Below are 15,792 nucleotides of genomic sequence, written 5' to 3'. Positions count from 1 at the left end.
CAGAAATATAGCTATTCCACTTTCTCATCATTCGTGTGTTCACTAGCATAGCACTGTTAATTTCCTTTGAGAACTCTTCCTTTGCATTCACTACTTAGCTGACTGGCATGAGAGGCCTGGCTTTTGGGTATCTCAGCTTTTGACATGCCTTCCTCACTAAACTTAATTATTTACAGATTTTTTTTTTTTTTCTGAGATGGAGTCTTGCTCTTGTCACCCATGCTGGACTGCAGTAGTGCAATCTTGGCTCACTGCAACCTCAGTGTCCTGGATTCAAGCTATTCTCCTGCCTCAGTCTTCTGGGTAGCTAGGATTATAGGCTTGCACCACTATGCCCAGCTAATTTTTGTATTTATAGTAGAGATAGAATTTCACCACATCGGCCAGGCTGGTCTCGAACTCCTGACCTCAGGTGATCCGCCCTTTCTGGCCTCCCAAAGTGCTGGGATTACAGGCGTGAGCCACTGTGCCTGGCTGTTTTGTTTTGTTTTTGTTTTTGAGACAGGGTCTGACTCTGTCATCCAGGCTGGAGTGCAGTGGCAGGATTTCAGCTCACTGCAAGCTCCACCTCCTGAGCTCAAGCAGTCCTCCTACCTTAGCTTCCCAAGAAGCTGAGGCTACAGGCATGCACCACCATGCTGCATTAGTCCATTTTCACACTGATAATAAAGACATACCGGAGACTGGGCAATTTACAAAAGAAAGAGGTTTAATGGACTTATAGTTCCACGTGGCTGGGGAGGCCTCACAATCATGGTGGAAGGTGAAAGGCACATGAGAGCTTGTGCAAGGAAACTCCCTTTTTTAAAACCATCAGATTTCCTAAGACTTACTCACTATCACAAGAACAGCATGGGAAAGACTTGCCCTCATGATTCAATTACCTCTCACTGAGTCCCCCCCCAACAACACATGGGCATTCAAGATGAGATCTGAATGGGAATACAGCCAAATCCTATCAATCTGCCCCTGGCCCCTCCCAAATCTCATGTCCTCACATTTCGAAACCAATCTTGCCTTCCCAACAATCCCCCAAAGTCTTAAGTCATTTCAGCATTGACTCAAAAGTCCCCAGTCCCAAGTCTAATCTGAGTCAAGGCAAGTCCCTTTGCTTACATGCCTGTAAAAGCAAAAGCAAATTAGTTACTTCATAGATACAACGAGGGTAACAGGCATTGGGTAAATACAGCCATTCCAAATGGAAGCAATTGGCCAAAACAAAGGGCTGCAGGCCTCATGAAAACCTGAAATCCAGTGGGTCAGTCAAATCTTAAAGCTCCAAAATGATCTCCTTTGACTCCACGTCTCACATCCAGGTCATGCTGATGTAAGAGGAGGGCTCCCATGCCCTTGGGCAGCTCAACCCCTACGGCTTTGCAGGGTATGGCCCAATCTCCTCGGTGCTTAAACCAGCTGGCATTGGGTGCAGCTTTTCCAGGTGCATGGTGCAAGCTGTTGGTGGATCTACCATTCTGGAGTCTGGAGGACGGTGGCCCTCTTCTCATAGTTCCACTAGGTGATGCCCCAGCAGGTACTCAGGGTCTCACAGTGTTGCCCAGGACTTCGGCACATTTCCCCTTGGCACTGTCCTAGCAGAGGTTCTCAATGAGAGCTCCGTCCCCGCAGCAAACTTCTGCCTGGACATTCAGGCATCTCTATACATCCTCTGAAATCTAGGTGGAGGTTCCCAAACCCCAATTCTTGACTTCTATGCACTGGGAGGCTCAACACCATGTGGAAGCTGCCAAGGCTTGAGGCTTGCACCCTGTGAAGCCACAGCTGGAGAAGCTGGGATGCAGGGCATCAAGTCCCTAGGATGCACACAAGGGGACCCTGGGCCCAGCCCACGAAACCACTTTTTCCTCCTAGGTCTTGGGTCTGTAATAGGAGAGGCTGCTATGAAGAGCTCTGACCTGCCCTGGAGACATTTCCCCATTCCCTTAGGGATTCATATTCAGCTCCTCATTGCTTTTGCAAATGTCTGCAGCCAGCTTGAATTTCTCAGAAAATGGGCTTTTCTTTTCTATTGCTTTGTCAGGCTGCAAATGATCCAGAACTTCTACGCTTTGCTTCCCTTATAAAACTGAATGCCTTTACCAGCATTGAAATCACTTCTTGAAACTTCTTGCACTAGATACCCTAGATCATCTCTCTCAAGTTCAAAGCTCCACACATCTCTAGGGCAGGAGCAAAATGCCACCAGTCTCTTGCTTAAAACATAACAAGGGTGACCTTTGCTCCACTTCCCATCAAGTTCCTCATTTCCATCTGAGACCAACTCAGCCTGGACTTTGTTGTCTATGTTGCTATCAGCATTTTAGGTAAAGCCATTCAACAAGTCTCAAGGAAGTTCAAAACTTTCCCACATTTTCCTGTCTTCTTCTGAGCCCTCCAGACTTCTCCAACCTCTGCCTGTTACCCAGTTCCAAAGTCACTTCCACATTTTCAGGCATCTTTTCAGCAGCACCCCATTCAACTGGTACTTGCTGCCTCACCTGTCACCCTTATGTTTCGTAGGCAGCTTCCTTCCTTAAACCTTGTGAATCAACCTCTGAAAGCCTCCAACTTTTCTCCTACAGCTTTCTCACCCCTCTCAGCACTCATAGATGTGAAGAGAATTAGGGCCTTGCTCTGCATTAGGCTTTGGCTTAAGAGAATGTTGTAGCTGGTTTCATCTTCTGCACAGACCACTCAAACTTTCTCCATATTGGCCACACAGCTATTTCGCTTTCTCATCATTTATGTGTTCACTGGCGTAGTAATGTTAATTTCTTTTATGAACTCTTCCTTTGCATTCACAACTTGGCTAACTGTGGCACAAGAGGCCTAGATTGTGGCTATCTCAGCTTTTGACATGACTTTTTCACTAAGCTTAATTATTTCTAGCTTTTTTTGTTTTGAGACAAGGTCTCTCTGTCACTCAGGCTGGAGTTGCTGTGGCAGGATCTCAGCTCACTGCAAGCCCCACCTCCTGGGCTCAAGCAATCCTCCCACTATAAGTGGGACTACAGGCCCGAACCACCATGCCCAAATGTTGCCCAGGCTGGTCTTGAACTCCTGAGTTCAAGCAATCTGCATACCTCAGCCTCCCAAAGTGCTGGAATTACAGGTATAAGCCCAGCCTAATTTCTAACTTTTGATTAAAGTGAGAGGCATGCTATTCTTCTTATCTCTTGAGGCCATTGTAAGGTTATTTATTGGCATTGTTCTGCCTCAGGGAATAGGGAAGTCCAAGGAGAAGGTGAAAGGAGACAGAGTGGCCAATTTGTGAAGCAGTCAGAACGCAGACAACATTTAGTGATTAAGTTTGCCATCATCTATGGCTGCTTGCTCATGGTGCCCGAAACAATTCTGTAGTAACTAGAAAGATTACTGATCCCAGATAACTGTAACGGATATAGTAACAATGAAAAGGTTTTAAAAATTATGACAATTATCAAAATGTGATCCAGAGACAAGAAGTGTGTGTATGCTGCTGGAAAAATGGCACGGGTAGACCTGCTCAGCACAAGGTTGACACAGACGATCAATTTTTAAAAAAAGGAAAAAAGCAGTATCTGCAAAGATCAATTAAGCGAAGCACAATAAGACAATTCATGCTTGTAGTTTTTCTGCGACTCCTCCCACTCCCAAAGTCACCACGTCCACAATTCTACTACAGGTATGAATTGTTTCTGACACTGCCCCATAGGTCACCACTGGATATGCTTCACTCCATACTGCAGCTTTTTATTTTTCTTTCTGTGCTTCAGTTTATGTGGTTTCTATTGCTTTGTCTTCAAGCTCACTGGTCTTTTCTGATGCAGTATCAAATCTGCCCTTAAGCTGGTCAAGTAAACCTTTTATTTCATGTTTCTCAGCTCTAGAAGTTTCACTTTGGTCCTTTTAAAAATCTCTTTTCTCATTCTTCACGTTTGCCTTTAAATCCTTGAGCATACTTATAATAGCTATTTAAATTCCTTTACTGCTCTCTCTATCACCTCTCTTATTTCCATGTCTGTTTCTATGAACAGATTTTTCTCTGGGCTACATTATTCTGCTGCTTCTTTGCATGCCATAAAGTAATTTTGGATGGGATTACAGATATTATAAAAATATATTGTTGAATATCTGAATTTTGTTTTCTTTCTTTAAAACATGTTCAGTTTTCTTTTAAATATATTCAGACAAGCAGAGAGCCAAATCATGAATAAGCTCCCACTCACAGTTGCCACAAAGAGAATAAAATACCCAGGAATACACCTAACAAGGGAAGTGAAGGACCTTTTCACAGAGAACTACAAACCACTGCTCCAAGAAATCAGAAGAACACAAGCAGATGGAAAAACATTCCATGCTCATGGATAGAAAGAAATATTACAATGAAAATGACCATATTGCCCCAAACAACTTATAGATTCAATTCTATTCCCATTAAACCATTGATATTCTTCACAGAAATTTGAAAAAAAAAAAAAAACTATTTTAAAATTCATATGGAACCAAAAAAGAGTTTAGTGAGGACATTCCTAAGCAAAAAGAACAAAGCTAAAGGCATCACACTACACAACCCAAATTGCAATTTTTTTTGCTATTAATAGTATATTTAAAAAAAGCTAATAAAAGATCTTAAGGGCTGATTTTTTTTAAATAGCCAATAAAAAAACAGACAAAGGACATAAAAATGCTATCCACTGAATAAAATAAACTCGATCTCACTCAAAAATTAATGAAACAAAAATTGAAATAAGATTTTATATTTACTTATCTGATAAATAAAAGTAAACCATATTTTCAAAGGGTTACATAAGAGCCATTCTCACACACTTATTAAAGAAATGTTAACTGGCATATCCTCTCTAGAAGGCAGTACTTATCAACAGAAAAAAAACGTATATAATTCTTTGATCCACTATTTCTAGCAAAATCATACCAACACATGTGTATGTACAGATACACACCATTCCCAACATACACAGGATACCTCCTCTAATGATAGTATTAAAATCTAGTTCACTAATACAGAGTTAAAGTTACAGTATTTTCATAAACATCATATTATGAAGCTCTTAAAAAGAATGAGACAAATATATATAAAGTGTTGATATAGAATAATTTTTGAGATCTATTGCTAAATGATGTAAAATGTCAATACTGTTAGACTGAATATCAAAATTTGGATTTTGATCCAAACTATATGCTGTCTGCAAAAGAAGCACTACAGTTAAAAAAATACAGTGAAGCTGAAAATAAATGGAAAGAAAAGATACACCACGAAAACAGTAAGCATAAGAAAGGTAGAGCAGCTATATTATTATCTGATAAACTTCAGGACAAAAACATCACCAGAGCTGAAGACACACTGAGATAACAAAAGGCTCATGTTATCAGAAAACATATACTAAATGTCTAAGTATTTAAGAGTAAAGCTTCATCAAAATGCACGAAGCAAAAAACTGACAGAAATAGAGAAGAGACAATACCACAACCATACCTGGGATATTTTAACACTCCATTTCAGGAATGTATAAAACAATTATACCAAAAAAAAAAAATCAGGAAAGATATACATGATTCAAACACCATAACCTAACTGATATACATATAGAATGTTACACCCAACAACTGCAGAATACACGTATTCTTATCAAGTGTATATACCAAAAAAGACTATATGCTGAGCTACAAACAAGTTGTAATAAATTTGAAAGGATTCAAATTGTAGAGTATTTTTTATGATCATAATTATATTAGAAATCAAAACAATAAGATATCTAAAAAACAGCTTAAAATTTGTCAATTAAACCACACAATTATATAACTAATATATCAAAGATGAAATTCTACAGAAAATGAGAAAATATTCTGAACTGAATAACAAAAAAACAACATATCAAAATTCTGGGATGCAGCTAAAGCAGTCCCTGGAGGGAAATTTATAGCTTTATAGGAAAATAGTCATTTATGGAGGGAAAAGAGAGAAAGCTGTAAGATCAGTGAAGAAAGCTATAACCTAGAGTTCCAATGTAAGAAACTAGAGAGCAAAATTAACTTCAATAAGAAAAGAAAAGGAAATAATAAAAATAAACCAGAAATCAATAAACCCAAAAAGAAGTAAAAATTAACAAAAACAGAAGCACTTTTCTGAAAAGATTAACAAAATTGACAAATGCCTCATTAAACTTATAAAGAGAAAATAAAAGAATACAAATTACCAGGATCAGGAATGAAAGAATGGTTGTGACTACAGAATCTACAAAGAAGAAAGGTAAAAGAAAGTAACACAAGAACAACTTTACACCAAATTTTCTAATTTAAGTGAAATAGAGAAATTTCTTTAAAATTAAGTAAAAGTGATACACAATAAAACAAAATCTAAATATTTATATATGATACATGTTTATATATATCTTATAAATATATATATACATTTTTATATATGTATACATATAAATTTATATATATACATACACACACAAAAATTTGGGCAGGGTGCAGTGGCTCAAACCTGTGATCCTAACACACCCTGGGAGGCCAGAAAGGGAGGATCACTTGAGCTCAGGAGTTTGGCACCAAACTAGGCAACACAGTGAGACCCCATCTCAAAAAAATTGGCTGGGCGTGGTGGCACACACCTATAGTCTCAGCTGCTTGGTACGCTGAGATGGGAAGATCACTTAAACTCGGCAGGTCAAGACTGCAGTGAGCTGTGATTGTGCCAGCATACTCCAGCCTGGACAACAGAGCAAGACCTTGTCGCCAAACCACCCCCTCCAAACACACACAACACACACATGGAAATTTTAATTTATTAAAAACTTTCCAACAAAAAAAAATCTGGCCCAGGTAGTTGCATTTAGGTCTATCTATCAAACAGTAAGAAAGAAGTAACTACAGCACCCCACAAATTACTTCTGAAAACAATTTTAATAATAATACCTCATTTAATGAGACCAGATAACTCTCACCAAAATCTGACAAAGGCATTCCAAAAATAAAATTCCTACCAATATTTATCAAATAGTTTCAAAACATATTAGGAAACAAAATACAGCAATATATAAAAAGGATACATTATGGCCAAGGAATAACTAAGGAATTCAAGGTTGATTTAACATTTGAAAATCTTACAAGTAATTTACCCTATTAAAATTAAAAGAATAATGGTGAAAAACCTTATGGTTACCCCCAGAGATGAAAAAAAAAGTATCTGGCAACATTTAACATCCATTCACAGTAAAACGACAACAACAAAATCTCAGTGAAATAGGAATGGAAGGAAATTTCCTCGATCTGACAAAGGGAACTGATGTAATGATGAAAACTACAGCTAATGCCATACTTCCATTTTTTTAGAAAAGCAGTATTTCAAAGCTTTTATGGAAACCTCAAAGAAAGTAAACAATACAGATGGAGACAATTTTTTTAAAACAAGACTGGAAACTAAAAGTTATAAAAGATATATTTGAATATGTAAAACTATAAAACTTATGAATCATAAATGATTATAAAGACAACAGACCAACAGAAGAGTAGAGAGAGGAGAATTAATTCTATAATCTAAGAAACACTTTATAAATTAATCAGAAAAAGGCAAGAACTCAAGCAAGACTTAGGAATAGACAATTCACAAAAAAGCAAATCTACATGTCCAATAAATTTATGAAAAGGATGTTCAAATCCACTAGTTAGAAAATACAAACAATGATTATACCTGTAGACATTTAGAGACTCTCACATATTGTTGATGGAAATGTACTACAGCCTTTCTAGAACACATTTTGGCAATATCTATTAAAGTTAAAAATACATATCCCTTTAATCCAGCAATCCCACATCTGGAAATCTGTCCCATAGATGAAGAAAGGCATATGCTCTTTGATCTAGCAATTGTATTCTTGAGAACCGTTTTCTAAGAAATAGAATTCCTACTACACAAGGACACGTATAACAGGATGCTATTCAGCCATGTGTGTGGTAGGAAAATAAGGGAAACAAATACCACTGATATGAAAATTAATGAATAAATTATGGTATAACTACCCCATTTCTCATTCAGTATTCATCACAAAGATTGATTTAGATCTTTATTGGGTGACTTGGAATCATATTTCCATGGAGTATTATTGAGTGAGAAAGATAAGAAGCAGAAAAGCGAGCCATTAAAGTGATAAACCAAATAAACATTGCAAAAAAAGCTCTGCTTTTATTTCTGTCTGCTGTATCATATTGTAGAAGATAAATATAAGACTATTAAGATGGGTTGGCTTTCAGTCATCAGGACTGGGCAGGAAGGCCTATGTTTGGGAAATGTGTAGGCCCCAGCCCAAAAACATAGTAATAATAACTTTAAAAAACAGGTAAATAACTCTAGGTGCAATGGCTCATGCCTATAATCCCAGCACTTTGGGAGGTAGGGGGATCGCTTAAGCCCAGGAATTCAAGGTCTGCCTAGGCAACGAAATAAGATCCCATCTCTGCAAAAAAATGTTTTTTAATTTTTAAGTACATGAATAATTATTCATAATATAAAACTCAAGTAAAATGATGTATTTGTTTAAATATACACCAAAGAAACTAAATAAAAATGAATCTTAGAAAATGCTCACAACATGGTCCTTGGAAACCTTTCCACTTCAATCTCAATCTCAACTTAGAAGTTCGGCAATGTAATCTTGATTTTCAACTTCTTGTCCTCTATATAGACAAAATAAGAGCCTCCAGTCTGTCTTCCTACTGGAATTAAGTTTTAATTAATAGCTATGTAGACAATAGTGCCTGATTCTGACGATGATCCTGAAGGAAATATCACAAAATCTGTCACGAAACAAGTACATACACAACATCACTTGGCCATATCCTTCCATGGAGCTTGCTCTGGAACTCCAGCCAGGTGTTTCCTCACCAAGGAGGTAATTTGCACTAAACACAGTGCATGAAATCAGAAATAGTAAAGTTAGATTAATGCTCAGTATAAACGCTGCTGACATCTCAATGTAAATCTAAACTCAATGAAGTTGTTCGTGTCGTTTTTAAAAATAATGTCACAGATTCACATCACCAGAAAAATAAATGTTCCTAACTTTTATTCTAAAGGCTTTCAGTGCATGAACAACAATCAGATTTTTAGGTAATTTCCAAATTCCAACATTATGATGAATAAATTTTACTAGGAGGAAAAAATGAGCAGAACAAACAATTACTTAAATGCAAGTTCAAATATGTTGATATTATTAAAATATTAATTGTATATCTTTGTATAATTTATAAAGTTGTCCAAAGAAAACATTTCACCGACTTCTAAGTAAAAAAACAGTGTTTTCAATTAGAATAAAACAGATTTTAAAGAATGATACTTAAGAGTTCACTTTGAACTTCAATAGTGTGGATGCTATAATAAAAACCCCACAGTCAACATCATGAATTATCGCTTCCTTTATCTTTAATATGACATTCAGCAATAGGAAGCCCTAATTTTTAAGTATACTGTTTTCCATTTTCACTCAGAAGATCAGCAGGTAGTATATAAAAAGAAACAGAGGGGGATGTACTTTGGCTCTATTCTAGCACTAAATGGAAACAAATAAGCAAAGAAAAGAAACAAATGTTGTATACCATACTGGTGAGGAAGAGAAATCCAGACTTAGAGAAATGAATAGTAAAAACTGCAATGAAGACAGTTAACTTGTTTCAAAATAAAGGACATGTTTTAAAAATCGGAAAATGTTTTAAAGAAACAAATGTATGCATATACACAGAAGAAAACAAAGATTATACATAGAGAGAAAAACATGTAAGTCTTAAAAACACATGGGTGTGAGTCATTAGAAATTTCTAAGACTAAAAGGTCAAAATAATTCTTCCAGAATAAGAATATCCACATAAAGTTACCTTTTCAAATTCACCATTGCCCAAGGAATCCCAGTAGGTGTGTTAAAGGCAGGAAGGAGTTTCTCAGCCAATTGCACTGCTTTAATCTTGAATACCTGAGATTTAAAACATGGAATATTCATAAATTATAGCCACCAGTAAGCATTTACTGATTGCGCGCTCTCTCTCCAAGTATACATAGCACAAGGTACTGAGTACATGAAAGCACAGGTGGGAAAAAGCGACTCATTGGTACCATGCAGCATATGGCAATGAGAGAGTATGTTTGCAAGCTGGATACTAAGGAAAGAAAGCTAACCATGCAAAGGCCTGAAACTACAATTAATTGAAGCAAGGACTTAGTTTTGGTGTTGATATTCTCTCTATTTTCAGCTGGCAAAAACTTTAAGAGGAAACATTAGGCTATGGATTTTTCATCCAAGGTAAACAAGTTTAGTCCAAAATATAAGCAAAAGAAAAAGGTAATTCAATTTGGATAAATGCCCTTAAACTACTATGAACATGTTATGTATCAAAATTTTCCATCAGGGTTTAACCATATTATAAAAAAGAAAAGGAAACATTTGAGTTCACATGTTAAATTTACTTTGAGAGTTACAAATGCCTCATTGTGGCCGGGCAGGGCGGCTCACAGCTGTAATCTTCTCAGCACTTTGGGGGACCGAGGCAGGTGGATCACCAGGTCAGGAGTTCGAGCCCAATCTGGCCAACATAGTGAAACCCCATCTCTACTAAAAATACAAAAATTAGCTGGGCGTGGTGACAGGTGCCTGTAACCCCAGCTACTTGGGAGGCTGAGGCAGGAGAATTGTGGAAACCCAGGAGGTGGAGGTTGCAGTGAGCCAAGATTGCACCATTGCACTGCAGCCTGGGCAACAGTGTGAGACTCCGTCTCTAAATAAACAAATGCTTCATTTTTCAGTCCCAATTGCTGCTTTTTTGGTACCCAAAAACAATAAATTTCCTAAATACAGTGGTATCCAACCTTTTAAAATCATGTAGTTAGTAAAATTTCTTCTGTTTTCTTAACATGCGGTATTATGAAGATGTATATAGTAAAATTTCTACTATTTTCTTAGCAAACCCAATATAAGTGTGTGTACTTAACTTTAGAAACCACTGACTTACAGATTCCAAATTGTGACTGGGTTATAATGTTCTATTAGAAAAAGTAGCACACTCTCCTATATGCATCAAGCCTATCCCCTCCTCTCAAATGGTCTCCAAATTGAATGGTTACTTAAAGCTCCAACTTTTCATTGCAGCCAAATAATTTGATAAAAATAGTATTAGATTCTTCTAATAATATAATAAGTAGTTGAAGATCTAGAATAAGTCAAAATTTTGAGATGCAATTCTAACAAAGCATACCAACATTACTGCGGATAGAAAACATTAGAGAGAAATATGTACAAGTAGATAAGGAGATATCATAGAGGTAATATCCCCATTACCTCTGTGTCCTCACCCCCTCCTTCATGCACTCTTTGCCATCCACTCTGTCCCTCATTAAGATGTTCCAAAGTTCCCTCAGTAAGGCAAAAGCTACTTAGCGGAACTTTTAATTCACACATCTACAATTTATCATTCCCTTCAGTATCTACTTTAACATCAAAACCCCAAAGAAAAACATTATAATTTAAGGTGAAAGTTGCATAATTTTCTCACGTTCATCTCAATTAGGAAAAGCAAATGTAAAATCAGTTCTCTTTATTAATATTTTTTACATGTTAGTAAAGACAAGTTACCTTATATAGCAAAAAGTATTGCTTATTTACCATGAAGACAAAGGAATCAACTTTCTTATCTAATAACTAATATTAATACTACATATTTGTTAATCACACATTTTTGTATCACATCTTTTCTAAATATAAACTAAAATTTAAAGTGATAAAATGACCTACAAATATAAGCTTTTTGTAAATAGAAAGCATGCTCAATTCATTTCCAGAACAAACCAATAACATATTGTCTAATTTCCAGCTAAAAATCTTGTGTCATTAATAGCAATTAACATATACAATAAACAGTTATAGTAGACAGGTCTAAAAGAAAACAACACAGTAATGTCATTGAGAAAAATTCTCTTATATAGCATATAAATCTTAATTTATTCACAAATATATAAACTCTTTAATAATATATTTTAGGTTTATCTTCCCTATTTTCAGAAAAATATTTTGGTAGGCAACAGCAACAGCAAATTTAAAACAAATTAGTTTTCAGTATGCTATGCAGGCAAATAATACAAAATCCAAAAAGTATCAAAAGTAAAAATTAAGTCTCTTTTTCAGTTCTGTCCCTCAACCACACAATTCCTTTTACAACGCAACCATCTATTAGCTTCTCTGTATTTTTGTGCCAAATCAGTTCCATGGCATACATGGTTCCTAGTCATGTCACATAAAATCCTCATTCCCAAACCCTCCTAAAAATAGAATTTGTTACAATTTACACACACTCAGAGTCTCTAACACAGAATATCATACATTCTGAACTTGCTTCTTTAATATTATTGTTTGTACCTTGAAGAGCTTTCCAAATCAGCCTACAAAGTGTTGCCATCTCATTCTCTTTGGTGGCTGCAGAATTTCCTCTTTTATGGATATACTATAATTTATTTACTCAGTCCTCTATTGATGGACATTTAGTTTGTTTCTACAGTATATGGCTATGTAAAATGAATTCCAGAAGTGGATTTGTTGTTTCAATCAGTAGAAACATTTGTAATATTAATAAGTTACTGCCAGTTTGCCCTTCATGTGTGTTTTGCTAAGTTGGGTGGCTGTTTCACATTATCTCTGTTAAGCACCGAAGTTATCGAACTGTTGACTACTACCATTTGATAGCAGAAAAGGATACTCCATTGTCATAACTCTCATTTCTTTTATTATGAATGTGGCAGGTACTCAAAATCCATTCAAATCCTCTTTCAAGTACTGCAGAGAATGGAAAATTATATGTAACACTTCCCAGAGTCCACTGCAGCTAAGGGTCTAGATAGGACCAAAGCACGCCAATTACAAACAAGTATGTGACATTTAGAGGGAAGAAGTGAGCACACTGGAGCAGCGGTCACATGATGCGAGACCGCTTGTCTTGTAAGCACTGTGGTGGAGGTATTTGATTCTTCTGTGGTAGCTCTAACAGAAGTTCTCGTGACTGGTCCCTGGCTTCATAGATACTTAGGGGTAATGAAGACAACAGAACTGGTACTCATCAGCTACATGGTACGCTTAAGCATTTCTCCTGGCTGAAGGGATCCAAGTGTGTAACAGAAGTATCTGATTTCCTAACTTTCCCAAAGACTGTCAGCTAGTCAGTACCCTCTAATAAATCACCAGCTAAAATGGACTCTGGTTCCTGCGACTAGGACTGTTGACAGATAAAATGATGAAAGTAAATATTTTACAGGTTCAAGAGTCTCTAAAGGACTTAAAAGAAGACTTCCAAGCATTTTATTTGTAGAAAAAACGTTTATGTATTCAGTGTATGTAAAATGTAAAACCTTCCGGATATTTTTATCAGAATAAATTATAAGTAATAGAACTATGTTAAAACCAGTCCTAGGTTTAGAAGAATCAGGATTAGAAGAATTGACCCTAGCTTCAGAAGAACTGGAAGAAATAAAATTTAACAGACACAATATTGCAAGATTATGAAGAGCTTTAAAGTATAAGTAATGAAAATGAGGCTGGGCATGGTGGCTCACACCTGTCATCCCAGCATTTTGGGAGCAGATCATTTGAGGCCAGAGGTTTGAGATCAGCCTGGCCAACATGGTGAAACTCTGTCTCTACTAAAAACACAAAAATTCAGCCAGGTGTGAAGGTGTGCACCTGTAGTGTGCCTCCCAGCTACTCAGGAGGCTGAGGCCGGAGAATCACTTGAACCCGGGAGGCAGAGGTTACAGTGAACCAAGATAGTACCACTGCACTTCAGCCTGGGCAACAAAGCGAGACTGTCTCTCAAAAAAAAAAAAAAAAAAAAACCAGTTAAGACAACAGAATAGGTAACACAGAACCACTGCAGATTCTTGAGGAGGGACGTGACATTAAAATCTATATATGCTTCTTACGCTTGTTTTCTTTATTAGAGTATTTATATTACTAAGGTAATATTTTCGTGGCCTGCTCTCAATCTAGCAGTCCACGTGGGAGTGTTACACAGAAGTCAACAGTTTAGAACCTTCAAATGGCTCCCTATTTCACTGAGAGCAAAAGCCACAGTCCTTAGAGAGGGTACATACCTCTATCAAAGATGTATCCCCATTACCTTCTATGGCTTCACCCCCTCCTTCATGTACTCTCCTTCATTCACTCTGTCCCTCATGTACTCTACATCAGCTCCACTGGCCTCTTCTGTTGTTCTCTAAAAATGCTAGGTATGTTTTTGTTTCACCGTCTTTTCATTTGCCATGTCTGGTAAATGTTCTTACAAAAATATCCTCACCCTCTAATCTCCTTCAGGTCTTCACACAAATGCTACCTTTTAATGGACTCCCTAACCATCCTATTTGAAACTTCCAACTGCTTTTACCCCATCCCGCTTTATTTTTCTCCTTGGTGCTTATCGCTAATGGTGTATGTTCCATCATGTATAATGAGAGAGATCCGTGCTAAGAAATGCATCATTAGGCAGTTTCGTCCTTGGGCAAACATCACAGGATATACTCACACAAACCTAGATGGTAATGCCTACCATACATCTAGGTCATATGGTATACCCTGTGACTCCTATACTACAAACCTATATAGCATGTTACCGTATCGAATCTTGCACTGAATTTTAATACAATGGTAAGTATTTGTTTACCTAAACATATCGAAACATAGAAAAATTATGGCAAAAACACAGAATACCAGATTAAAAACGGTACATCTGTACAGGGCACTGACCATGAATGAAACTCGCAGGACTGGAAATTCTCTGGTGAGTCAGGGAGTAAGTGGTGAGTGAATGTGAAGAACAAGGACATTACTGAACACTACTGCAAACTTATTTGTACACTCAGGCTACACTAACTTATTTTTTATGATTATCCTTCAAAACAGTAAATTAACCTTGCCTTACTGTAACCTTACTATATAAACTTTTTTGGTTTAACTTTTTGACTTTTACAATAACACTTAGCTTAAAAACACAAAGATATTTTACAGTTGTATGAAATATTTTTTCTTTATATCCTGATTCTATAAGCTACTTTCTATCAAAAATTTTTTTTTTTTTTTTTTACTTTTTAAACTTTTTTGTAAAAAACTAAGACAGAAACACAAAAAGGCTAGGCCCACACAGGATGAGGATCATTAAAACATCACTAGAAAATAAGCATTTTGCACCTCTATGACCATTTCATGGAGCCATCCTCATCATAACCATTGTTGACTGAAACACAGTTACGCGGTACACGACTGTATACGTGTATCCAGACACACTCTCTCATATATCCATTTTATTTATTGCCTATTTACCCCTACGACAGTAAAATCATAGGGGTAGAGGAATTTGTTTGTTTCAAATGCTTAAAACAGTGTCTAGCGCCGGGCGCGGTGGCTCAGGCCTGTAATCCCAGCACTTTGGGAGGCCAAGGCGGGTGGATCACAAGGTCAAGAGATCGAGACCATCCTGGTCAACATGGTGAAACCCCGTCTCTACTAAAAATACAAAAAATTAGCTGGGCACGGTGGCGCATGCCTGTAATCCCAGCTACTCGGGAGGCTGAGGCAGGAGAATTGCCTGAACCCAGGAGGCGGAGGTTGCGGTGAGCCGAGATCGCGCCATTGCACTCCAGCCTGGGTAACGAGAGCGAAACTCCGTCTCAAAAAAAAAAAAACACCAGTGTCTAGCATATAGCAGATGCTCAACAAGTATTGAATAAATCAAAAGATGCAAAGATTTAAAATAAACTAATTATCTCCT

The 15,792-nt window shown here is 37.0% G+C and overlaps 1 protein-coding gene across 2 annotated transcripts in view; it reads right to left on the bottom strand.

Moving 5' to 3' along the window:
• The window catches only part of MAN1A2 (mannosidase alpha class 1A member 2), a 177,181-nt gene that overhangs the window by 83,562 nt on the left and 77,827 nt on the right, over positions 1-15,792 (bottom strand). For both annotated transcript variants that reach the window (XM_009001969.4, XM_078332860.1), the window contains one exon: positions 9,871-9,965. In XM_009001969.4, the coding sequence (XP_009000217.2) occupies positions 9,871-9,965 (95 nt within the window). The remainder of the gene's footprint in view (positions 1-9,870; positions 9,966-15,792) is intronic.

Source organism: Callithrix jacchus, chromosome 7 (assembly GCF_049354715.1).
Source record: "Callithrix jacchus isolate 240 chromosome 7, calJac240_pri, whole genome shotgun sequence".
Taxonomy (NCBI): Eukaryota; Metazoa; Chordata; class Mammalia; order Primates; family Cebidae; genus Callithrix; species Callithrix jacchus.
The sequence above is the reverse complement of the archived record's forward strand: the minus strand, read 5'-3'. Positions and strand labels throughout refer to the sequence as shown.